The sequence below is a fragment of the Centroberyx gerrardi genome, chromosome 23 (assembly GCF_048128805.1).
Source record: "Centroberyx gerrardi isolate f3 chromosome 23, fCenGer3.hap1.cur.20231027, whole genome shotgun sequence".
In the NCBI taxonomy this organism is placed as follows: Eukaryota; Metazoa; Chordata; class Actinopteri; order Beryciformes; family Berycidae; genus Centroberyx; species Centroberyx gerrardi.
Genome location: NC_136019.1, coordinates 20,964,851 through 20,988,561, shown reverse-complemented (window position 1 = coordinate 20,988,561; position 23,711 = coordinate 20,964,851). Strand labels below are relative to the sequence as shown.

General features: G+C 43.2%; 3 protein-coding genes across 6 annotated transcripts; all 3 read right to left on the bottom strand.

Annotated features, from left to right (window-relative positions):
• Nucleotides 1-8: 8 nt before the first annotated feature.
• On the bottom strand, nucleotides 9-12,093 carry sf1 (splicing factor 1). Of its 3 annotated transcripts, none has more exons than XM_071926092.2 (12): nucleotides 11,709-12,093; nucleotides 10,913-11,044; nucleotides 8,898-8,973; nucleotides 6,366-6,518; nucleotides 6,031-6,120; nucleotides 5,629-5,812; nucleotides 4,457-4,572; nucleotides 3,664-3,771; nucleotides 3,327-3,522; nucleotides 2,622-2,847; nucleotides 2,080-2,244; nucleotides 9-1,457 (listed from the first exon to the last, which is right to left on the bottom strand). In XM_071926092.2, exons 1-12 carry the CDS (start codon nucleotides 11,956-11,958, stop codon nucleotides 1,126-1,128), a joined length of 2,028 nt encoding a protein of 675 aa, XP_071782193.1. In that variant the 5' UTR covers nucleotides 11,959-12,093; the 3' UTR covers nucleotides 9-1,125. The 3 variants fall into 3 exon arrangements, with proteins under 3 accessions (XP_071782193.1, XP_071782194.1, XP_078147875.1); XM_071926093.2 differs by having other exon boundaries at nucleotides 2,622-2,844; XM_078291749.1 differs by lacking the exons at nucleotides 8,898-8,973; nucleotides 11,709-12,093 and having other exon boundaries at nucleotides 10,913-11,030.
• A 687-nt stretch (nucleotides 12,094-12,780) lies between these two features.
• On the bottom strand, nucleotides 12,781-17,083 carry LOC139932329 (RNA-binding protein 4.1-like). Of its 2 annotated transcripts, XM_071926068.1 has the most exons (4): nucleotides 16,968-17,083; nucleotides 15,032-15,455; nucleotides 14,914-14,935; nucleotides 14,494-14,661 (listed from the first exon to the last, which is right to left on the bottom strand). In XM_071926068.1, the coding sequence occupies exons 2-4, from the start codon at nucleotides 15,435-15,437 to the stop codon at nucleotides 14,631-14,633; spliced, it is 459 nt and encodes a 152-aa protein (XP_071782169.1). In that variant the 5' UTR covers nucleotides 15,438-15,455; nucleotides 16,968-17,083; the 3' UTR covers nucleotides 14,494-14,630. The 2 variants fall into 2 exon arrangements, with proteins under 2 accessions (XP_071782168.1, XP_071782169.1); XM_071926067.2 differs by lacking the exon at nucleotides 14,914-14,935 and having other exon boundaries at nucleotides 12,781-14,661.
• A 1,159-nt stretch (nucleotides 17,084-18,242) lies between these two features.
• Nucleotides 18,243-23,048, bottom strand: LOC139932320 (RNA-binding protein 4.1-like). Its single transcript, XM_071926050.2, has 4 exons — nucleotides 23,017-23,048; nucleotides 21,112-21,548; nucleotides 19,976-20,730; nucleotides 18,243-19,781 (listed from the first exon to the last, which is right to left on the bottom strand). Exons 2-3 carry the CDS (start codon nucleotides 21,521-21,523, stop codon nucleotides 19,991-19,993), a joined length of 1,152 nt encoding a protein of 383 aa, XP_071782151.1. The 5' UTR covers nucleotides 21,524-21,548; nucleotides 23,017-23,048; the 3' UTR covers nucleotides 18,243-19,781; nucleotides 19,976-19,990.
• Nucleotides 23,049-23,711: the final 663 nt, after the last annotated feature.

Sequence of the window (23,711 nt, the reverse complement as noted above, 5' to 3'; positions counted from 1 at the left end):
ACAAAAGGTGAAATTTGATGAGTTTAATGGTAACCAAGCAAGATTTCAACAGCTATTCATTCAGGCTAGAACCAATAACACAACAGTAAGGCCGACAGACCGATTCCAGAAATAAAGAGTAAAAATACAATATCATCTAACATTTTTCTTCTCCATTAACTGAAGGGACAAAAGTAAGATTTTCATCCTTGCTGAAGCAACAGAAACACTGCACACAGCTACATGTCAGAGCAGAGGGAGATGCAGGAGAACAGGGATATAGTCAGACTCTCAGTATTCAAGTAGTCCATGGGGTCAGAAGCCAGCACAACGCGGCACCAAATTCCCTTTTCACTATGGACCCAACTGAATTACTAAATTGAACGAGTTTCATAGCCAAGATGCATAAGTAACCAAAAATCTAAACTCTGGAAAATTCTGGAAAACAATCTGAGACAGTATTACAAAAATCTGTTTTCTGACAGAACTGAGTGATACACTTCACATCTTATTGTTACAAAAATATTCATCTTGTTCAACTCAAAAGCCAACAAAAGGGAACATGACGTGAGTCACTTGAGAACGGGCTGAAGAATCTGAACATGGATCATGCGAATTAAGAATTAAACTCAAGTTAACAGATTAAATCCAATGGAAGTTCAATGTTAAAGATTTAAACCAAATAACATATTAGGCTGTTTTATCGAATGAAATGATACTGTTCAGCAAAATCAAACTTGCGGCAAATTATTTGGTACGAGTATTATGACAGAGAAACATTGGTAGCACTGCAAAACTGATACAACACAAAATACCTGCCCAAGAGCAACAGGGTTTGTATGGACACAAGGAGCTTTGTGTTAATACAAACTTTTAAAAAGAGAAAAAAAATTAAGTTACACAAATTTACAAATTCAACGGACACACCCTTTCATTGTTTCAGAGATTCACAATGCCAAGGACCAATAAAAAATAAAGCACAGGTTATAATTGTTTTTCAGTGAACAGAAGTAGATGCTCTGTATAGAATATTATAAGTCTGTTTGATATCTGGTGAACAGTGTGCTGCAGGTTGGAAAAACGTGTGGGAGGACGATTCTTCTGTGGCCGGCGGACACAGAGGGAGGGTGCGCGGGCGGAGAGGGGTTAATTCTGGGGCGGCGGAGGAGGCGGGGCGGGGGGCATGCCGAAGGGGGGCATGCCCGGTACCCCCATCCCCATCATGGTGACAAAGTTGGAGGGGTCCATGGGCGGCGGCGGAGGCGGCGGGGCGTACATCATGCCGGTGGAGCCAGGGGGCGGCGGAGGGGGGGGAGGCGGGGCGCCGGGGGGCAACGGGGGCTGGACTCCCGGGGGAGGGGGCACCATGGAGGGGGTGCCCATGGGTGGGGGCGGCTGGGGTCCAGAGGCCGTGGGCTGCTGGGGCTGCTGCCAGGGGGGCAGGGTGCCGGTGCCCGGGCTGGACGTTGTGGCGGTATCTGTGGGGGGAGGGAGAGGGGGAGCTGTTAGTTTACTTTTTACATTAAGCAACAAGTTCACATTGTGTCCAGTCCCACCATGACATATAGACCTAAATAATGATCAGTTTACTGTAATGTGATCTCAGCTCTCTGGCTTCCTTCATCTCTTCTATTGAGTATACATAAACTTTAGCAAACATAGCTTATATCATATTACAACTATGCATAGAAGAACTGCTGATACAACAATGATTTATTATAAAATGCTAGAGCATTTATTGTCTTATCATAAAAAGATTTATATACACACACATCACTGTATGGCAATAGTCCATGTAATAGTTAATGCAATAGTTGTAATAGATTATGACTCCAGAAGTTTGTTGAGTTTGTTGAAATCAAAGCCAGGTAGTGTCAAGTTACATTTCCACAATAACTTTAATTCCTTTTATTAGACACTGTCAAAAAGAACAGAATTGCACTGTAGAAACTTATTTTGACCACTCCATGATTAAACAATTAACAATAAAGAAACTTCTCAAATATTCCTCTGAAAGAAACACGGCTTGGTTTGCGGGTCACAAACTGTCAGTGCCTAATTTTCTGGGCAGCCTTTCACAAAGGTGTTGTGTGTTCTTACTCTGTTGCCATGGCAGCGGTGCGCTGGTTGCCATGCTGCTGGTCGGAGGGGGAGGCGGGGCCTGCTGTTGCCATGGTGGCAGGGGTCCAGAGGGGGGAGGGGGTGGCTGGTTGTTAGGGGGGGGAGGAGGTGGTGGCATCATGCCCATGGGAGGAGGCAGCAGACCTACAGAGAAACCAAGCCGTTAGCCAGAGGTCAAAACACTAACAAAGAAATATAGAGCGGCTATAAAGTGTGCATTCAGTAACTTGACTGTCCAGTTTCTTCACTGACTTCCATAGTAAAGTTACAGTTTTGATACAAACTTTGCTAAACATATTCTTTCTTCCTGGTTTGTTTTTCAGGCTAACACAATGAATGTGTGAAACAAGTTGGAAAATACATTCTGCTACATTCCTGTCAAATAAGCCATTTGTAAAATTCCCTGATATTCCTTGACTTCCACAGAGATTTTTTTTTTTTTTCTGAAGTTGTTTCCAGAAATTTCTGAGTCGTGGTATAAATGGACAAAATAAAACTAAATCCTGGTTGTCAGCCCTTACCCATGGGGTGTCCGTGAGGTCCTGGTCCCTGGCCCATGGGGGGAGGTGGGGGCTGCATCCAGGGGGGAGGCAGGCCGTTGGGGTTGGGGGGCATCGGGGGGCCTCCCATGTTGGGCATGGGGGGAGGGAAGTTGTGGGGTCCCCCGTGGCCACCAGGCCCTCCGTGCATGCTGTGGAAGTTCCTGTTCTCAGACGGGCCGGAGTTCATCCAAGGAGGCCGGTTCTGCTGCACAGAGATGCAACAGTCAGATGTGTGGTGTGAAATAGGACTTAAAGGATGGTTGAATCACTTGATGTACCAGGGTGGAAATCTGCCATTTGTTCTGGGAATATACTGATGTGACTATATGTTCGCCATTTCATTGTAAAACTGATCAATATTACACTGGTTGTCTGCGGTAAGCCCTTAACCTGAACTGAATAAATGAGACATTTTTATAGGATTCCACACAACTATGCATGAATATGTTTATTATCCTGGGCTTCAATGGAAAGTTTTAGTGTCCAATGGTCTAAATGCTGTTTCGGAGGCTTTTCCACACTGACAAGAATGAAATTCTGGATACTTGGAAGTTTTGGCATCACAATGGACAACTTTAAAAACACTGAATATCAGCAGCTTCAATCTAAAAATATTCAAAAACCGTACTGGTCAAACCCTGGCTTGTTCAACCCTAGAGTGAATAATGTGAGACAACTACTGACCGGCGGCGGCTGGTTATTGTTGGGTCCTGAGCCCCGAGGTCCTCCTCCCTGGTTGTTGGAGTGTCCTCCGCCAGACGAGGGGACCGGAGCCTCCCCCAGCTCGGCCATGAGGGACAGATACTCCTTGTCCATACGAGCCTTGTCCTGGGCCGACTGAGGAGGCTCGCCACCACTCGCTCTGTGGGCAGCAAACGAACTAGGGAAAGCAAAGATAAAAAAGTATTGGAAATTAACACCATCCTAGCATCCTTATATTTGTTACACAATCTGGATTAGACTCTCAGAAGAAACTCAGTTTACATTTTGTGACTTGATTCGGTCAACTCATGGTTATTACCTGGTGTACTTGCAATCAGAGGAGATGTGGCCTGCTCCACCACACTTGGTACAGAGGGTGGTGTTGGTGATGCTGCGTGGCTCAGAGTTCTGCCAAGGACGAAGGATCCTACAGAGACAAAAAAGGGCATTTTCTGTCTTTGGTGATTGTAGTGGAAGCCATAGAAGCAAGCGCAGTGAATTGCTGCCAGAGTCTAGATGCGATTGAAGCAGTTGTAAAGAAATGTAATACAGCTATACCTGCACTAAAACCCGAGCAATATGGACCAAGTATTTGTTCAGGGACTTTAGCTAAGCATGATGGACTCGTCTGTGCTCTTGGCTGTAATTTCCTTTCTCTGGTGTTCATACCAATTAGGAACACATGAAGAAATCGCTGTCTGGACAGATGCTCATACTCAGCTGTTCGCCCTCGCTTTGTTTTGCTATTGTAGACTTCTGAGGAACATGAGGAACAGCTGGCTATCAAATGTCTCAATATACTCATAAACCCTTGTGTTTAGGGGTTGTTTCCTTACAAGTTGTAGCACAGTTCTTTTGGAAGAGGACCACATTTTCAGGCGTCTTGCTGCAGTTATTTGGTACCACCAGAATTTGAATGTCATTGTTCTCACCTGGCCAAATTAATCAAACTAAAGGAGGAAACGCTCCAGAGTTTTAATAAACCACCTCAAACATGCTTGGTATGAATGCACCCAGACATTCTGTCTCAAAAATTTGAGCGAAAGGACCCATGAACTGACGATATCCAACTCCTCATGAAACTCCACCATAGAAAGACTTGTTCCACTGACCTGTTGTCGTCCTCTCTCAGAGTGCCGTTGAGCCTGGCAAGCTCCCTCAGCTGCATCTTACGTAGGTCGTTCTGATCCTCAGGTGTCTCAATGCCTTGCTTCAGGATGTTGCGGATCTACGGATACACATTTCTCACACTCAGTATATAATAATGTACATCAAATGTTACTTGCAATGGCAAGGTATAGAGCATACATGCACAAAATGCTCACATAAACATTAGCAATCTAGTGAGTGGTAGAAGCGAACTGATACCACTTTCAGTATTTGTATCTGAACTGATACAAATACTGAAATTATGAAACAATCCTCAATAAAATAAAAAATAATTATGAAGAAAAATAGGCTACAGGATATATATCTTCTCTCTTCCACACTGATCAAAAACTCCATATCCAGAATAGGTTAACAGATAAAGAGTAGTGCCATAGGTTAGGCTAAATAAACAGCATTCAGCCTAAATAGCCACGGCTCCTCTAAACAATAACTGCTCTGCCCATGAACTTCACAAAAAACGTTTTCACGTCAGAAGACATTTTCCTCCGTTTCAGTATCGATAACAGGAAGCTTCTTAGCCGATTTCAATACAAGTACTTGGGAAGCGGATCAGCTCCCAAATACTACAGGCTAGATTACAAGTGGGATATGTGGGAATTTTTTGGAATTGGAATTGCAGAAGTGTGTCAACTCAAACAGAAAACACTGAAACAAATCCCCGAGGTGATAAAAATCAAAATTATCAGGCGCCCTGGTTCAACCGGTAGAGCGCGTACCATTAAGGCCAAGTCCTAATCTCAGCAGAATGGGTTTGAATCCAGCCCATGCCCTTTGCTGCATGTCACCCCCTGTCCCGGCTCCAAGTTGTAGCAACATGTCATGTCAGCTAGCCATGTTGACTCAAAGCAATTTAACGTTATGAAAGGCATTAACAAAGCAGTGGAAAATACATGATTTGGCTGATCAAAACTTTGTAGCTGCAGACCACTACATAGATGCAACCAGAGCCTCTCGCAACACCAACAACCGGTCAGCAACAAAGTTGCTTGCAGTGTGGATACACAGTGATACTCGCTGTGTATCCATACTGCAAGCAACAAACTAGGTCGGCTTGTTGATGGAAAAGAGCCGAACAAAGGTTGAATGTATGATAGGAAGGTTGCAGTTCCCGAACCTGTTCCACAGCTTTCTTGACGTTCTCCATTGTGTTGGCAGTGACCAGGGCGTGCAGAGGCTCGTCCTCCCCCGGCAGCATCTGTCCATCCTTACGGCCAACCTTCCCCTCTTTCACAGAGCCTTTACCACGGATCATGATCTTGGCGCAGCACTCCTTCTCAATGTTCTTCAGGGTGTTACCACTGGTGAAACAGTAAAGAAAAAAAACGTTGTAGCACTCCCTTAGGTCAATCAGTGTAAATCTGACGTGCATAATTCCCCGAAATTATGTCAATATGGAATATTGGCGTCTGAAATATTGTGCAAGATGGACGGACCTGGGCTGATGCATAGTCCATTCCTCAATTTCATTGTGAGGAACAAACGGTACACCATATGAGTAAGATTTAGTCCAACTTACCGTGGCCCAATCAGCAAGCCAACAAAGTTGATCTCGGGGTATTCGTCCTGCGGGATCATAACTTTGTCATTCACTCGGGTGGCCGGGGGCCTGCAGGAGACAAGCACAAGAAATAAATCAAAAGATTCTGAACTACAAGCAGCAGTAGAGCAAGACATAACGTTACAAGTAGGATTGGGCGATTGGATGAACAGGTCAGGGAGGAAATCACCTTGCCGATTTAATATTATACCTTGATCCTTAAACTCAAATGGGGAAGCACATGCACACCATGTATCCGTCTAAAGCCAATCGTACAACATTTGATGGTTAAAGGGGAAAAAAATAGATCATACTTGTAGTCTGCAGGTGGTTTGAACTCAGGGTTGAGTCCCACCATCTCTGTGATGAGGGAGTGACGTTCCTCCTCCAACTTCTTTCGCGTACGATACTCCCGAGTGTTCAGCCTCTTGCCCTCGCTGTTGTATATGGGCTCTGGAGAGGGAGACCTGAAAACGGTGGCAGAAGAAAAAGACAAGAAAGCCACCGTCAATATCGTTCGAGAAGTGGAACTACGCCAGTGACAATCACACAGGTTCCCTATAGCTATCTAAGCCTTTAAGAGTTGGCAATCTTCAGTAGGACATTTGGATCAATAGCAATAACATGTCTCACAGAGAAACATGGCTCATTTATTCAGGGGAAAAAATGGTTACTCTGAATTTGGAACTATGGAGAGAAACAAATCTCTCAGACAGGCTGGCTATATGACACATGGTCAATGCTAGAGCAGTAAACTCAAAGAAAATGGAAATTATGTAGGAACTCTGCACTGATATTTAATAGGCCAAAGAGTCCCATTTATCACACAATTTCAGGTAAAAAAAAACGGGGGGCAACCAAAGCTGTATAGTGGTCATAAACCCAATGCACTAGAGGGGCATCCACCACAAAGAAAAAATAAGTGGCCATAACTAAACCTGCATACAGGATTGTTGGCCTACTAGAAAGGAAAGTTGAAGGAAAAAAGAAAACAAAGCAAAATTCGCAATCCTAAACAGAAAGGCTGGCTTTGAGAGTTGCCTGGTGTTGACGTGGCGGAAGAGGTCCGTACCTCCCCATGGGTGCTGAAAACCTGTGTAGCTGCGTTAAGGAGGCTCTGTGCTTGAAAAAGGGTTAGGTTGACGTGGGGTAATTTGGGTTAGAGAAAAGGAATTAAGATTAGATGTCCACCTTTTCCTAAGCTCTCCCATCAGAGAGCCACATTTGTGTCCATTTGACGGTAATTCAGAGAGGAAGAGTAGGAAAAAAAAATAGAGGTCTTTCATTTTATGCTTGAAACTTCCAACGGTGACAACCTGAAACACCCCCGGTTGTTTGTTTCATGTTAGAGTGGGGAGTGATTTATAAGAGTCCTGGAGTCAACTTTTATGTCGCTGTGGAAATGTCTGATTAAGATTATGATGAGAAACTCTATACCATATACAGACGACAGGGACTCTAGCTAACAAAGATAAATCTCACACACTCTTGAGAGCAACGGCATTTCCTGCGGGAATAGATCCTTATGGAGACTATGTTATAAGCTGGCCATTGCTTTTCCAGAACACACAGGATTCTGGCAGTTTTCTTCCAGAGCTCAACAGTCCACATGGAAAACTGGAAAACCCCCCCCCCCGGGTGGAAATGTTGGAAGCCACATTATGGGAAAACCATAAATGACCATGGAGAACATCCAACTGGTTATTAATTTGTCATGTCTCAGGTAAAACCTATTAATCGTAGGCATGTTGTAATTAGTGCAATCATCACTGGCAAAAAATTTTCTGTTATTACAATCTAAAATGCAAAGTCACTAAAATATCCAGTAACTGAAATAGTTAGACAAAGTAACATCCAGTGATGGGACTTTTTAAAGTATTTTAAGACTTTTCCAAAAATGCCAATTTATTAGAACTACTAAAACTCAACAGCTAAAAGGAGATTAAATAATCATTTATGTAGAGTCACAAGTATTGACCCAAACCTGCTTCAGAGTTGAGAAAAAATCTTCATACATTAATTATGCATAATAGTGCATTCATACATTCACACACCACTACATCGAACACATACCAATACGAGCAATGAAGGTGAAACATAACCATGATGAATAAGGACTAGGAAGCTAAACTGGAGGCAATAACTCTAGTAAACTGTCAAGTTGGCAAGTAAATTGAAAAATAATCCAATGAAAAGGGGCACGTCTTTAGAACAATTTCAATTTGGCTCCGTCACTAGAATTCCAAATCACTTGCCAAATTGTCTCTATTTTAATACACCTGAACTCAACTTCAAAAATTAAGTTGGTCTATATACCTAATGAATGTAGTTATCATAGCCAAATTATGAAAACCTGTCAGACATACCTTCGTCCCCACCCTAACTTCACAAAAAAAACCAAACAGGAATGTTAAAATGCTATTTCTATAGTCCTACTTGTAAAAATAGACCAACGCCAATTCAAAGAAAGCTGACAAAATATAAAAATTGAGCAAACTACCAGTACCGGTAAATGTACTATCAAGTACATTTAATGTACTATCAAGTACATTTACTAGTGATGGCTTGAACAGTCCAAGGGCTGAACATTTATCAATGTATATCATTTAGTCTAGCACTAGGCTTTGTCTATGTGCAAAAAAACCTTGGCCAAAATGTTCTAGATAATACTGTCCTTCCAGTAGGAGATAGCTAGCTAAGTAATAAAAGTGCCAGCTAATTCTAATACACCATCTGAGATTTAGGCTAACAACCACTAATATAATGAGAATCAACATTTGTCTTCAAAAAAAACGTCAAGAAGGTAGAGAAAGTGTTACTGTTCGTGGGTTTAATCTTTTTCCGACCTGTCCTCAGGGTTAACAGGGATTCCCAGGTCTCCTGTACGCAGTTTACGAGTCAGGTCTTCGATCTGCAGTTGGACTGGAAGAATTCAGGTTAGGAAAGAAAAACAAGGATGGAGAGAAATGTGGTTACCACAACAACATCAGAGAGACAGCGCCCTTCACATTAGAGCACTGTCTCATTCATTACTGAAGCAAAGACATATTACAGCAAATGATGAGTCTGTTAAATTAAAACAGGGGGAGATAAAATGAACACCTCATTATCAAAGAATAACTCTAGAACATGAAAGTCCTTACTCCTTTCTGGGGAAATCAGAGGAACAAATTAACCAATATGAATAACACGTTCTAGAGGTAATAACAAGTCTTAAATTTCAATGGGACAATGGCTCCTGATTAACTCAATTACATAAGACTAATCAACTTCAGACATGATGAAACATATGGCAACATGTCAGTGGATGACTAGACCAGGGTTCCTAAAAATGCCTGCCAGTCCATTAATATTGCAAACCTGAGCTGAAGTATATTCTTCCAAAAAGACATGGCTTCATCTACTGCCTACAAACTGCAGCATATGGTACCATGTGGCTTTGGCATTTGAAGGACACGCCGGGTCTACATCACTAATAGCTCTATTAGTTTTCATGGTTAAATAACAAAACAGGTGATCGCAGTCACTGTTTGCACTCCGTAGATCTAAAGCTGAGGGGCTGCAGTTACACTGAAGCAACTCTTACATTCAGAAGGGAATGAAAAAAGAAATCACTCATCTCATGCACATTATGAAATTTATAATGACAACCCTGCCACCCCCTGATTCCCACACACACCCAACAGAGATTCACTGGTCACTGAAATGATTACTCTGGATTCATTGAGATGAATACAGCCCCTGTGAATTGTGGTTCACAGCGATTTCATATTAAAGCGCTTCCCTTGAATTGTTTTAGGGGTTCTACTGAATGAGCAAAGGAAAAGATAAGTGTGACAACGGAAGGTAGGCACAAATGAATGTTTACATACCAAGGAAGACCAACCATTAACAATGAGTGAACAACATCAATAACAACTTCAGTTATTGACAAAAGATTTGTCTGCTTCAAAACACCCTATTAAGGGCCTATGAAGGCAGTATGTTGGTGCTACACTGCTGCTGAAAGGCATTTCAGGTTACAAGCACCCGTTTCATTCGTTTTTTTTTTAAACCCAACCTAAAAAGGCAAGGCTAAACAATAATCATGCGTTTTCCCACTTTGCCGCAATTTGAAATTAAGGTCCACAACACTGTAAAGGATTTACCAAGTGATGAATAATTCAAATGTGTATGTTAGATGGATTTCTTTTGCCGTTGAAGCAGCATTGCTCACAGTCACACTTGATACCAATATAAACAGAAGCATAATTTAGCATGTTAGAAGGACAGTATGAGTAACCCCTCCATGCAAGGGAACAATACTGATGATGTATAGGGAAACAGGCAAGACAGTGAGTGACCTGCAGCTCAGGACAATTATCAGCAAGCAGTGGTGTCTAATCCCTAACCGCATCTCCTCTTGCTAATGGGTGCCCAATGGTATGCAAACCCTAAGACCACAAAAACACTCGCCACAGCAGAACCACTTTACCTCCATTAGGGAGAAATTGCCTTCATTAACACTTCACATCAACATGTTGCATTTGTTGCTCACTAGAATTGATTGCTGAATTTCAACAGTTGGAGCTAACTCATCAAGCAGTGACCAGCTTCAGAAACGAAATGCTATCTAGTAAAATGGAAATGTGTTGGTGAGCTTGTATACTTTAATTTGGAGTGTGAACCTCTGATGTTTTGTACACTTGAACGGAGCTCTAACTGTTGGGAATCCAGCAAACATAACCTATGTGTACACACACTGTAGAGAAACCTGAACCTCACACACAGATCCGATTAAAAGACATCTCTATAAAACAAATCTACGTTTATGTTTAACATTACAATCTTGGTTCATCGGGTACACTGTAAGTCAATTTACCTATATAGGCTCTCTCTTGATCCCGGGTCAGTCCAGGGGGAATGACAGTGGGCATGCCGGGTATGACCGTCTTCTGGTCAGGCGTCTCGCTGCTCCAGCGACTCCTCTTCCTCGATTTCTTCTGACCGAAATCTGCCAAAGAAATTACGGAACATGCTGAAGTAGCTTGACTATAGCCCCACTACATGCCGTCCTCTGCTGTACAGAGAGAACATCATTACGTGACCTTGTTTCAAAAATAAGGATTTTCTGAACATGGCTTCTCTGAATCATTATGACGCTGTCTTCAATTCGGCACATGTAAACTAAATAGCGAAGTAAGTGCTGCTGGTTGAGTCATATGCATTAGAAATTAAGAGTGGATCCTAACAAATCAGAAACGGCACGGAGTCATATAAAGTTAGCTATATTAGCAGATAACGCAGACCCCATTGAATTGTAGTTTGGCGTGACATTCTCTCAATAACACAACAGCACACTGCGGAGCTAACCTTGGCTAATGCATCGACGTTAATTTAACATTCCGACCTCCACAAAAATCACAATGCAATAATTTAACTAACCGTTAAAGTGTAAATGCTAACAGTGAACCAGGATAGTAACCTTAACGTGGAATAAGGTTAGCTTGTAAACTAACATTCAGCTGCTAGCTTGGACGTCTCCATTTCGTGCAGGGCCAGAGCCTGATGTTGGGCCTTTAATCCACGTTATTAGTCCACGTTAGCTGTCTAGCTACTGTTGCTACGTTAGCTCATACAGTGAGACTATCTTTGTAGCCAGCGGGCGTCTGGGTTACCTGTTTTGGGCATCCCGACCACTGCAGCTGGCTGTTGAGTCTGCGTAGGAAAACCTGCTGGTGCAGTAAACTGCGGAAAAGAGACGTTTGGCATCGGGGGTTGGAAACCCTGTAGCGTCGGAAAAGATACGGGCGGCCCCGGCGTTGGCATCAGCCCGTTCCCTGCACCAGGCCCGGAGTCAAATCCTCGTTTAGCGCCAATACTGGGGTGCAGCTTCCCCAAAGGGGTTGCATTTGCTCCCGTGGCCATTTCCAGAGGTACTCAAAAGAACTGGCCTCCGTCAAAAGTCAGCAGGCTCAGACCAAACGTAGATTTAGACAAATTATGAAAATATCTAGTGAAATATTAAATCGGCCGTTACACTGTCTCCTCCGCTCGCGCTGTGGTATCATTAAAATGGCGCCCACCAGAAAACCACAAAGGATGATCCGCTGCAGTATGAAGCTCTCCTATTGGCCAAGCTAAGCCCCTCCCTAAGGGTCGTCTTCTATTGGACGAAAAAAAGATTTCTTCGTCGTCAAGCTCAAAATTTGTTGGAAGTTGATTGGGTCACTCAATTGCCAATCCAGTTATTGTCCGCCTCTTTGGTCAACCTCTGACCCCGTCCCTTTCTACAAACGTCATGGTACTAGAAATGCTATGGCTTTTCCATGTTATGAAAACACCACGAACAAACTGATATAAAAGTGTGCTTATCCCAGTAAGTGATACATGAATGAGCAATAAGTAGATTTGTACATAATGTATGATAATGCCACTGCAACATTTAATGTGGTATGTGTACTGTCTGATGTACTGTATGTCCTGCATCATCCCTTTGCACTGCATGTAAGGTCCTTGTCCTTGTACCATGTGTCATAATGTACTGTGAAATTTCAGACCATATATGGTTCAGCAGAAATGTTACCAAGACAAATGAAACTTGATCTATTGTGTTGGGAATGGGTTTGACACCTCCATAATATACAAAGTAAAGTAAATATTTGTAACATCATGTTTTGAGTGATACACAATGCAATAAACACAGAGAGCACATCCTTTTCTGACTTTAATGAGTAATAGATTAGCCTAACAGTTAAATTGCATTACAAATAAAAACAGACAGCATACACCACTGAGGTAATTTTCAATGTGAAATTGTATTAAAAACACTTCATCAAACCATATCAGTGTTCAAAATGTGAAACCTCATATTCATCACCCGATTTGAAAGAAAAATCAAAAGCGTGTGTCGACTGCAAAAACATAAACCATGATCACAATTCAACAAATTCACAACAGGTTTGACATAGCCCAAGCGAAAACGGCAACCATTTTTTATTCTCTGAGCAAGTTCATATTTGGACCAGGTTTGACAAAAGCCCACAGGTAAAACAATATAAAGTTTGTTTATCATATTGTTGTGTTGTGTTTTTTTTTCACTTGTGAAATAACATGATGTTCTTGCACAAACACAGATACACTGTGACCCTCAATGGTCTCTTATAATGGAAAATAAACAGCAAGGAAGTAATACATCAAGATGCCGCTGAGGAGAACTGATTAGATTTCATGAACGTAATCATAGGACTCACCTTAAAACATGCATCATGCACTAAGTTGATCCTTCTTGCCTAATGGAATCTAAATAGTGTATGTACAATCTACTTTCAGAGGTGAAAAACGTTGATCTCAACAGTATCATGAAGTGATTGCAGACCCAGTTGCAGATACCCAATATTAGCATGCCCACACTTAGGCTTAGCCATCTCAGCATTGGACCAAACCACAATACGCAACAAGAGCAATGAAAGGTGATCAACTGAGAATTAGTTGTACTACATGTTGGAGTACAACCCAGAACGAGAGCATACCACAAGGTTAACCCATTCATCCATTCACAAATATAAGACCTAGGCTATTGTGATCAGCAAGCTTGAATGTAACTTTACTCTTATTACCCAGACACCTCATGTAGACAGAGGGCTGACCCTTATCTTGGATATTACCTATGAGATATACTAGTGTTCAATTTTTAGTTACTCCAATGGCACTTAGGCTATCCTACTCACTGAAAGCCAGCCAGCTCTCACTTGGCAGTGTAGGAGAAGGGTTAGTATGCATAGCGCGCCCGCTCAGCATAGGGATCCCGCGGATGGTCATAGGGCGTACTTCTCGGGAGGGTGGGCACCGGGGAGAGGCGCGAGCGCTCATACGCGTACCCATCTGCCTCGGCGGGGACTCTCCGAATCGGACTCCGGTCACGTACGTAGTATGAGGAGATCGGGGCCGGTGGAGGAGGGAGGGGAGGGCGCTCATATGGGTCGAGGCTAGAGGGCGGCAGACGGTCCCTCATTATAGCAGAGGAGGAAGGCGGTGATGGAGCAGGCAAGGGGACGGTGCGGCGATCCTCGAAATAATTGCCTCCATATGGATTGGCCCTGTACTTCTCGTAGAAGTCCACGACCCCGTACGGATCCCTGTCCTCACAAGACGACCGTCGCATCGGGTAGGCTGGTACCGCGCCATAGAGTGAGCTGCCGCCCCCGTATGCCACCTCGCTGCCGTACATCCGAGCCATGCTATGTTCAGCCGCAGCGCTTATGCTGTAACCTGGGGGCGCCCCATAACTCATTGCACTCTCGTAGCCTGCGCCCCTGCCGTACCCCGCCACGCTGCTGCTGTGACCGGAACCCCGGGAAAAACCATGTACAGGGGCGTAGCTGCCGCCAAAATCTGGATCGCCACCGAAGCCCGGATGATAACCCCGGTTGCGACCACGCCCGCCAAATCTCAAGTCACCGTATCCGTCGGACTTTGGCTCTGAGCCGTTTCTGTGGTAGCCATTTTGGTCTAGAGGGCACTCTTTGGACCAGTGGCCTTCCTGCCCGCAACGATAACAACCCGATCTCTCTCCCATTCCCGGCGCAGTACGCAGGCGGCTAGTCGAAAGCTTCACGCTCATCAGTTTGCCTTAAAAAGAAAAGACGCAATAAGGAATTATGCCTGCATTAATCCTAAATAATTCATTTCTCACACTTCTTCCCTGGCATGAAGGTGTCTCAGTCTATCGGCCTGGTAACAAAACAGGATTATACTCCGAAACCTAACTATTATACATCACTTATTTGAGCATAAGAATTATTAAACAAGCTACAAAATAATCAACGTTGCCTTGCTTTCTCTGTCTTACCTTTATCCCTTAATCTTTATCCTCTCACTTACCTGTGCTGTATCCATAACTTGCCTGTTAATTCACAGGAAACAGAATTACTTACTCTTGATAACGTGTGTCTAATATAACAAGGTCAAATTCCCCATCATGCCCTGCCCGAGAGTTCACCTTTAAAGGCTGTGTTGTCTAGCTTACTGATGGCCTCCATGGCATCCTCCATTCGCTCCATGTGAACAAAAGCGTAGTCTTTTACTATGTCGCACTCCAACACAGAACCAAACTCCTCGAACTTGGCCCGCAGCTCCTGGTTGGTGCAGGCGATGTTGCCAACATGGAGTTTGGTGGAAGCTCTTGATTTGCCACGGCTCAATTCTACATTCATGGGCTGGCCGTTCAGCTCATAGTGGTGGAGGTTGCGGATGGCTTCCTCTGCCTCCGCTTTGTCATCCATGTGCACAAAGCCAAAGTTCTTGACAATATCGCATTCTGCGATCTTGCCATACTGGGAGAAGAGAGAGCGAAGGTCATCTGTTGTTGTGTCCGGTGACAAGTTCCCGATGAATATTTTCACCATTGTGGAGCTTCCACTTCACTACAGGAAGAGATGAGAAATTCAAAGTGTTGGTATTGGTCCAACAGCATTCACAGATAAAGCATATCAGTCTATTAATTTAATGAAATCTCACACGCCTAATCAGTTAAATCAAAATTAACCATATTACTATCTTCCTGGTCAATTGAGGAGTCTTGATTTGTGTACATACACAAGGCTTTCCCACAGTTAAAGGTGGGAGAATCAAGACCGTAATCTGTGATATCAATAAATTAAGATGAACCATCTTGGAAATAAATCTCATTTAAACATAAAGCTCAATCACACCTTCTATGACTCCAGATCACAAACTCCATTGTCTCCATTTCCATTTCATTGAGCCAGCTCCAGAAAAGGGTTCTTGATAATATCACAGATATCATCACAAAGCCCAATTTGTAATGCGGATGTCTTCTGCATGTCTGTGTGGCTATTGTATGTAGGCTATGCAGTTGTGAATCATGCCTTGCTTGAAGGCAACTGTCAGATGTATTGTTGAGTAGTCGTATTGAGTAATATTGTCGGCTAAAAGGTTGTATTTTATTGCATTGCAGTATAATCATGATGTGACGCACAATGCTAGCTAAATTGCTTTTGTTACAACTATGAATAGAATGTACTGGCAAGAAAAGGCCCAACTCAAATCCAAACTGCTATCTAACTTGAACGTGCTGCAGCAGGCCCGAGAAAGCTCCGGTCTCGCGTATGGATAACGTCACTCCATTCAAAAAAACTGGTAATTTAATGTGGTCTTGATTATCGGTACATACATCGTATAACATATCTTAAATACCATTAATGAATGGTTAGAGTCTTGAGACAAAATGGACGTCCAAGTGATAATCCAGCAGCATGTATTATTAATAGAATCTCAACTTTAACAAGTGTACATACTGCTCGATACAGCCGTCATCTTGGTTAAAGACGTTTGTAGGATCCAATTCTAAAGGTTGAGATTTGATTTAAGTAATGCTTAGATGATCACTTGCGTGCCGAATCTACCAGAAGACCCTAACGATTCGTAATAAGTCAAGCCAAGCTATACGAGGTTATTTATGTACCCTCACAAGGTAACATCCATTTGTCATATTTATGAATCGAGTTTGGCGTGATGTTCTCTCCATACAGAGAACGGCACGTACCGTGGCCAATTGGCAAGCTAAAGTATTAGCTAGCGAGCTAACGCTAGCAACTACCAAATTTGCACCATGACTGCCACTAGTATTTTGGAATGCAGGGCAGATTTTGGGTGGTAATCAGTAATAGCAATATTACGAATATATTGAATCCTGCAAGTACCATGCTTGTCCACATTTCGAGTCACAATTGCCCTGCAAACATTACACGCCTCTTACTGTAGGAGCCTCACAGCTTGGCCTACTCGTAGTCGTATAGCAAAGTTAAGTTTGCTAGCGTTTGTTACAGCTAACCCGAAAGCGTTATTCTGTATTTTAACCAAGCAGCAGCTTTGACCCTAGATTCATTTTAGCATTGCGTTACTTGTATTCATACCTTGTAATGATGCCGTGAGTGCCTCGACCCCCTGAGCGTGAAATGGCGACTCCTGAATTTGTGGACCGCTAAGCTAAACAGTACACTACAATAAGCTATAGGGCTTGGGAGGGACCATTATGGTATAGTCATAATGCTGTAGCCTACCATCCAAGGCTATTTTATTGGGATTTGCATGTGTGCACAACAATGAATGAATGAAGTGATCCACCATCATGAGTGTTGGGATTTAACGACCATAATTTCAGTCTTTCATGCAAGAAAATGAAACTTCACATTGTGGGGAAAGTATTATAGCAAAATATTGAATTCTGCCACATGTTGATGCCGTTTAGGTTAGCACGGGGACTTTAGAAAGCAGAATAGCCGCCAGGATATGATTCACAAGAGAATTTTGGTTATTTGATTATGGCCATTCAGTCTGAATATAATGTGTCTAAAGAGACACTTTTGTATCTCATTGTACTGTTTGCTTTTCTGGTGATATTTTGTAAGATACAGACCAAGTATATTATAAACTGGGAAGCTAAGAACCAGTTGAGATCCAAAAGATATTCAGCTTAAATATTGGCATTCTATGTCAGTAGATCCAAACATTAACTTCATTCCTCCCACTAGTTGAATGAAGGATGATCCGCTTCACGGATGAAGGAAGCTGATGATTTACAGGTCTTCAAATGTTGAGGAGTTGCACAAAAACGTCTGAAGGTTTGTTACACAGTCCCCATACACTGCCAATTTTATATAGTTGTTGTAAACCCACTGTCATTTCTTAAATTCTGATATTTGCAGGGGAATAATAACCATAATCTTCAAATCCAGGCATGAAATTAAGGCTTTCAGAAAAGTATGGGATTTTGAAATGGAAAATATGTAGTACCACGGGGATCTGGAAACTAATCCAAGAAGCCATAATCAAAACTATCCATAATAGACTAATGCAAGATGGGGGGTTCTTCAATATGTCATTTTGCCTGTTTACGATTGTTGATAATAGTCAGAAAAAAATGCTGGTGGTGCTACAGATTGCCTGGAAAGCTTGAGTAAAAGTTGGCTTTTCATGTAATCAATGAGAGTCACATAGTCCAAATCTTGTATAGACCATCCGTTGAGAACGTTCTGGTGGAAATACTGACATGAGGTCAGCTTTAATAGCCTTACAATAAACCAGTTCCAACACCCTGATTCTCTTGCTCAAAGGCAATATTGTAAAAATGAACCCCATCTCACCTACAGAAAGTCAAATGAAGCTTCAAACCAAAGAATTGAAAAATGTCAGTGTCACCAAAATAACTTTGGGTTTATTAAAAACCATATGCATTTTAAACATTGAATGTATGCTGTGACTATTACAGCTAGTATGAAAAATACAAACTTCAACTCCACCCATATTCAAAACTGACAAAGGCACCCGCAACAAAACAACACAAGTGCCTTCACATACAGCCCAAGCCCTGAGTTCTGCCTCACATTTCTTTATCTACTGCTGCTGCTGTATTGCTTGGATACTTTCGCCATCAACATCCATCCCAGGCTAAGATTCAATGTTAAATAAAGACAGGTTATTTTCATTATCAGCTATGTGCAAGGTCTGAAACATTGTCAGTGTGGAGAAAATACAGTGACTAATGTTACTTACTTGCATACTGTACAAATGTCAGCCTACATTTTTGTTTTGGTGTCACTGAATAGAATAGAGCACAAACACTATAAAGTATTTAAAGCATTCCGACTTCAGGTCAGAGAACTGACCCAATGTGATAAATCTTCAATTTTATAATTCAGAGGTCACACAGACTCAAATTAGACAAAAACCAATTAAGAGGCTGGAATGTTTGTTTTGAAATCACTTCTTTCTTACATCAGATGGCAACTTAAAGCATGAGACTGTATCCCAACGTAACGCTCAGCAGTAACATTCAGGGCCAGCTGCATGGATATGGATTATGATTTTGTTTTCGCTGTAGATCAGTGGTGTCCAATCGTGCGCCATGGAGGGCCGAAAGTCTGCAGGTTTTCTTTCCAACCAAACACTTAGATAGCTTATTACACGGATTAGCACACCTTTCAGAGGAAGAACTAACCAGTGAAATTAGCTGCTGTAGTGTTTGGTTAGAATGAAAACTTGCAGACTCTCGGCCCTCCATGGCACATGGTTGGACACCACTAATGCAGATCATTTGGGGTAAAAGGATTTTGTGTAGCACGGGGCTTTGTCCATGTCCATATAACCGACCCAGAACGTCCTCGATAAAAGACACGGACGTGTGTTTGAGGGGCGAGACAACAGAAAAAGAGGTTGTTTTGCACTGAGCAACCCATACGATTAACTGCTCTCCAACCAATCAAATAAATTTAAGTAATAATCCTGAAACAAGAACATTTCTCTAAATTACTTATTAAAAAAGTTTGACATTTGCTTAATTCAACAATTTGCTTCATGTGAGGAAGAAACACAGGTAAAAAAAAAAAAAAGAGACACGTGACTAAAAAGTTGAAAACCCGCAGAGCAAGCGAGAAAATGATCACTCTATACATTATAAATGTCATACAAACAGTGTGGTTCAAAATTGCGAACCATCCTTCTTGAAAACTGTAAAAGAAGTATGTGCACGTGAGGATGTGGATTGACTCAATGACTGAAAGATCGATTCATCTGCAGGCAACTGGCACCTCAGGTGCCGGGGAGATGCACACGCCGGTTTCCGATCGCATCCCGTACGCTTTGTTTTGCGGCACACCACACAGATCGATGGAATCATGCAGCTCGGAGAAATGACAGCAAAGGAAAAGTCCTGCAGTTCACAAACACACCTAGAAAGAGAGCAGAGCATTCCCTTTTGAGAAACGGGGTTTAGCGTCACGGTCCGCAGCACAGCTCTGAAGGATTCAGTACCTGGAAATCTAGGTTAAAACGCATGTCGAGATCCCAGACCCCACTGACCATTAACGTTTCACAGTAAAGTTGGGAGATCTGACAAACCGTTACATTCGTCTATGTTGCTCACCTTGGCAGCGTGGCTTTAATAAGGCGCATAGCGTGCCGCATAAGGGTCCTTGGCTCGCGGAACGGCGTAGGAGGAGCTTCTGGAGGCAGACACCGGCGACAGTCTCGTTCGCTCATAGGAGTAGCCCGCCGAGGTGACCGGCACTCGTCTGATCGGGCTGCGGTCTCGTGCATAGTATGCAGCGGTGGCCGACGAAGGCGGAGGCAGCGGCCGATGGTCGTATGGATCTATGCTGGAGGAGAGCCTTGAGAGGGAGGAAGAGGGAGGTGGGGGAGGGGGGAGATAGGAGACACGGCGATCCTCGAAATAGCTTGAGCCATAAGGGCGAGCTCTGTACTTCTCATAATAGTCAACACTGCTACGGTCACGATCATAAACTGATGACCTCTCAACATAGGAGCCTGCTGCTCTGCTGGCGTACCTATCCCCCAACTCAGCCCCGTAGCCACTAAGCCTACGAGGGGGAGGCGGCAGCCCGCCCAAGTAACTAGCTCGACTATACGCAGAGCCACCCATGTAATCAGCTGCTGGAGCCCTGGCCATCCCGTAGCCGCCCCTGCCATAACCTGGGGGACCGCGTGGGAGGACCCGGCCGCTGCGACCCCTCATGCCGTCACTGTGGCTACCGTTCCGACCGACTGGACAGTCTTTCGACCAGTGACCCTGTCTCCCGCAGACATAGCAGCCGGTTTGATCTCCCATTCCCGGGGCAGTGCGAAGCCGACTGGTGGACAGCTGTACGCTCATCAGCTTGCCTTGTGAGGAGAGAGAAGAGACGCATGAGACCGTTGGGTTCTGACACGAAAGGCTCTTACCGACTACAAACACGTTAAATTAATTTCACCGACATCACTGAGCGAAGCGAAATCACCTGCAGCGCATTTTGCGTCAGTGCCTATTGACCGGTTACATTGCCGCTGGTTATACAATAAACTGGGCCAATCTTACAAGTGATTACTTTCAGTCCGTCTCGTCAATTAAGGCATAAAAGGTTTTCCATTCTTTTTCTCTTTATGTGGAAAAATCAGAGCTAGTGGGTTTTACTCGTCACGTGAGCTCTACGGCGATTAAAGAGAATCCCAATTCGTATCTATAGATAGCAAAGACTACAAGCTCTCCCCTGCCCGAGAGTTCACCTTTGAAGGCTGTGTTGTCCAGCTTATTGATGGCGTCCATGGCGTCATCCACTCGCTCCATGTGAACAAAGGCGTAGTCCTTCACTATGTCGCACTCCACCACGCTGCCAAACTCCTCAAACTTGGCCCGCAGGTCGTCGTTGGTGGCGCCGTCGCCGAGGTTGCTGACGTGCAGCTTGGTGGTGGACTTGGGCCTCCCTTTGCTCATCTCCACATTCATGCGCTCGCCGTTCAGTTCGTGGTGGTGGAGGTTGCGGATGGCCTCCTCGGCTTCAGACATGCTCTTCATGTGCACAAAGCCAAAGTTCTTGACGATGTCACATTCTGAGATTTTGCCATACTGGGTGAAGAGATCGCGCAGCTCCTCGACTGTGGTACTGGAGGCAAGATTACCGACAAAGATTTTCACCATGATGAAAACTCCACCTGGGTTTATCCTAGGAGATGGTCAGAAAGAGGTTTGTTAGCAAACAGGTTCATTTTTACACCCACAAACTAGTATTTGCTGCCTAGGTGCCTTCAAAAACTGGTTTTAAACAAGATGACTCTGATCTACATGGAGCTCCTGGCTATATCATACTTTAATTTCCCCTGCACGATATAATGTGGGAGCAGGCTAATGAGAGGATGTGGGATAGTAGTAGGATCAGCAGCCTATAAAAACATGTTTTTAAAAATCTTATGAGTAGGAAATATGGAGATATTTTTAAGGTGATTCCCAAGAGGAAAAAAGTTTAAGCACGATTGCAATAGCCAAATTTGAGTAGGTTGCCAGGCAGCCCTGATAAAAGCTAACAGCACATAACGTTAGGGCGAATTGTAGTCCAGAGACGTGCTATTCTCACGTATGAAACGAAAAACAATCACAAATCTGACACTTTAATGCTGCCTTGCAAACGTACACACGTCACAGAACATGACTGATGACTTTTACAAATCAGTCCGCTCTTCAATTCAGCATGCACCCAATACAACAAGAAGCACTAACAACTTTTGACATTGGTTTGCTTGGTATTCCCACAATCACCTTCCACCAAAATACACCATGGTGGGCGGCATCCAGCAGGGTGAACCAATTATAAAACTTTTTCTTTAATTTACATAAATGCTGTTTGGTGGATCAGTTGTATGCCGTATTTACCTGGAGACCCTAACAATTTCTGAAAAACAAAAGGTCATAAGCCATGTTCCACGGGGATTACCGATAGACAAGGCTACATTGTACTGTCAGTTTTTTTATGGAGTTTGAATAGACTTTGGCGTGACTTTTCCTCCATACAAGAGAGAACAGCACGTATCGAGGCTAGGCTAATAGCTACGTAGTTGCCGTTAGTTTACGGCGTTATTTAGTTTAGCACAGTTATCCTAGTTTAGCACAGTTACACACAATTTCGGCCATTGTTCCCCTTAGCAAGATACCTTACGTATTGTATTGAACCACTGCAGAATGGGCCTTAAGCCATTTCACTTTAATTGCTAGCGTTAAGTAAACATTAGCTGCGAAGAGGTTGTCACAGTAAGCTTGCTAAAGGCTACTTTACCAACCAATCTACGCCACAACAGAATAACTGGCTTCACGCTAATGTTTGCTCCATGTCAGCATAGCTGGCTAGTAGCTAATAACATTACATTTCAGTTAATATGAGTCGTTGGTTGATGTTTTCATAGCCACTGCATGTTTCGACGTAATGGCGTTGACATGGTTGGCTAACGAAGGCGGTTAAGTTAAGCAAGCTAACGCTCGCTAACTTGGGTTAATACGTTAATTTCTGGCTGGCTAGTGAATTCAGACAATGGCTTTTCATAAAGTTTCAACCGGAATAAAGCCACAAAGGGAAATATATATCACCCACTTCTTTAAAGGTGTCTACTTATAGTATTTTAAAGTAGATATCCTTGATTTACCTGAGAAACGACGTAGGCCTCAACACCAATGAATGAACAGTGAAATGGCGCCGCTAGCAGGATGATGCTGCATTCAGGTCCGCTGGGAAAAAACACATGTACTTCCTACTGCTTCAAAATACTGTAAATGTCAACTTTAACGTGGTAAATACTACAGTTCTCTTGCGCTTTCGATAAGTAACACTGCGAGAAAGTGCCGTTTGCCTCAGCTAAATGCTAACTGAGGAGTGGGACTCGGGTTGTGACGAAGGACCCTGATTTCTCCAACTTATAATACATAGTCAAGTGCAGGCAATGATAGTTTCATTAAAAAAAAACCCCACACACATCAAAATTAACGATGTTCATCACATAAGTAATTTTGTGTCACAACTCTTAAAATGCCATTGCAGGAAACTACCAGCTGATATTTCGTTTGGTGTTGATATTGCAATGTTTGGTGTGCTGTAAAATACACGATGGGCAACCAAAGTCTACAGAAAACACCAATCGTTACGCGTCGGTCGCTTCAAATGAGTTCGGTGAGGTTCTGACGGTTATTCCCATAGGGCATGAATGCAACATTTCAATAGCACTGACGCACGGGAAAAGCGTCCAACAGCACCGCCCTCTGGTAAAAGCGAGAACTACATCACATCGTGGTTAAAACAGGGCCTCTAGAAATTCTAATAACTAACAAAGTCAAAGAAATTCGC

Excerpts from the sequence above, each read along its gene's own strand:
- sf1 (XM_071926092.2), bottom strand. The coding sequence starts at position 11,958 with ATGGCCACGGGAGCAAATGCAACCCCTTTGGGGAAGCTGCACCCCAGT. Across the intron at positions 5,813-6,030 it reads GGCTTGCTGATTGGGCCACG|TGGTAACACCCTGAAGAACA; the intron begins GTAAGTTGGACT and ends CTGTTTCACCAG. Across the intron at positions 3,772-4,456 it reads CTGAGAGAGGACGACAACAG|GATCCTTCGTCCTTGGCAGA; the intron begins GTCAGTGGAACA and ends TTGTCTCTGTAG.
- LOC139932329 (XM_071926067.2), bottom strand. The coding sequence starts at position 15,437 with ATGGTGAAAATATTCATCGGGAACTTGTCACCGGACACAACAACAGAT. Across the intron at positions 14,662-15,031 it reads AGACAACACAGCCTTTAAAG|GCAAACTGATGAGCGTGAAG; the intron begins GTGAACTCTCGG and ends TTTCTTTTTAAG.
- LOC139932320 (XM_071926050.2), bottom strand. The coding sequence starts at position 21,523 with ATGGTGAAAATCTTTGTCGGTAATCTTGCCTCCAGTACCACAGTCGAG. Across the intron at positions 20,731-21,111 it reads GGACAACACAGCCTTCAAAG|GCAAGCTGATGAGCGTACAG; the intron begins GTGAACTCTCGG and ends TCTCCTCACAAG.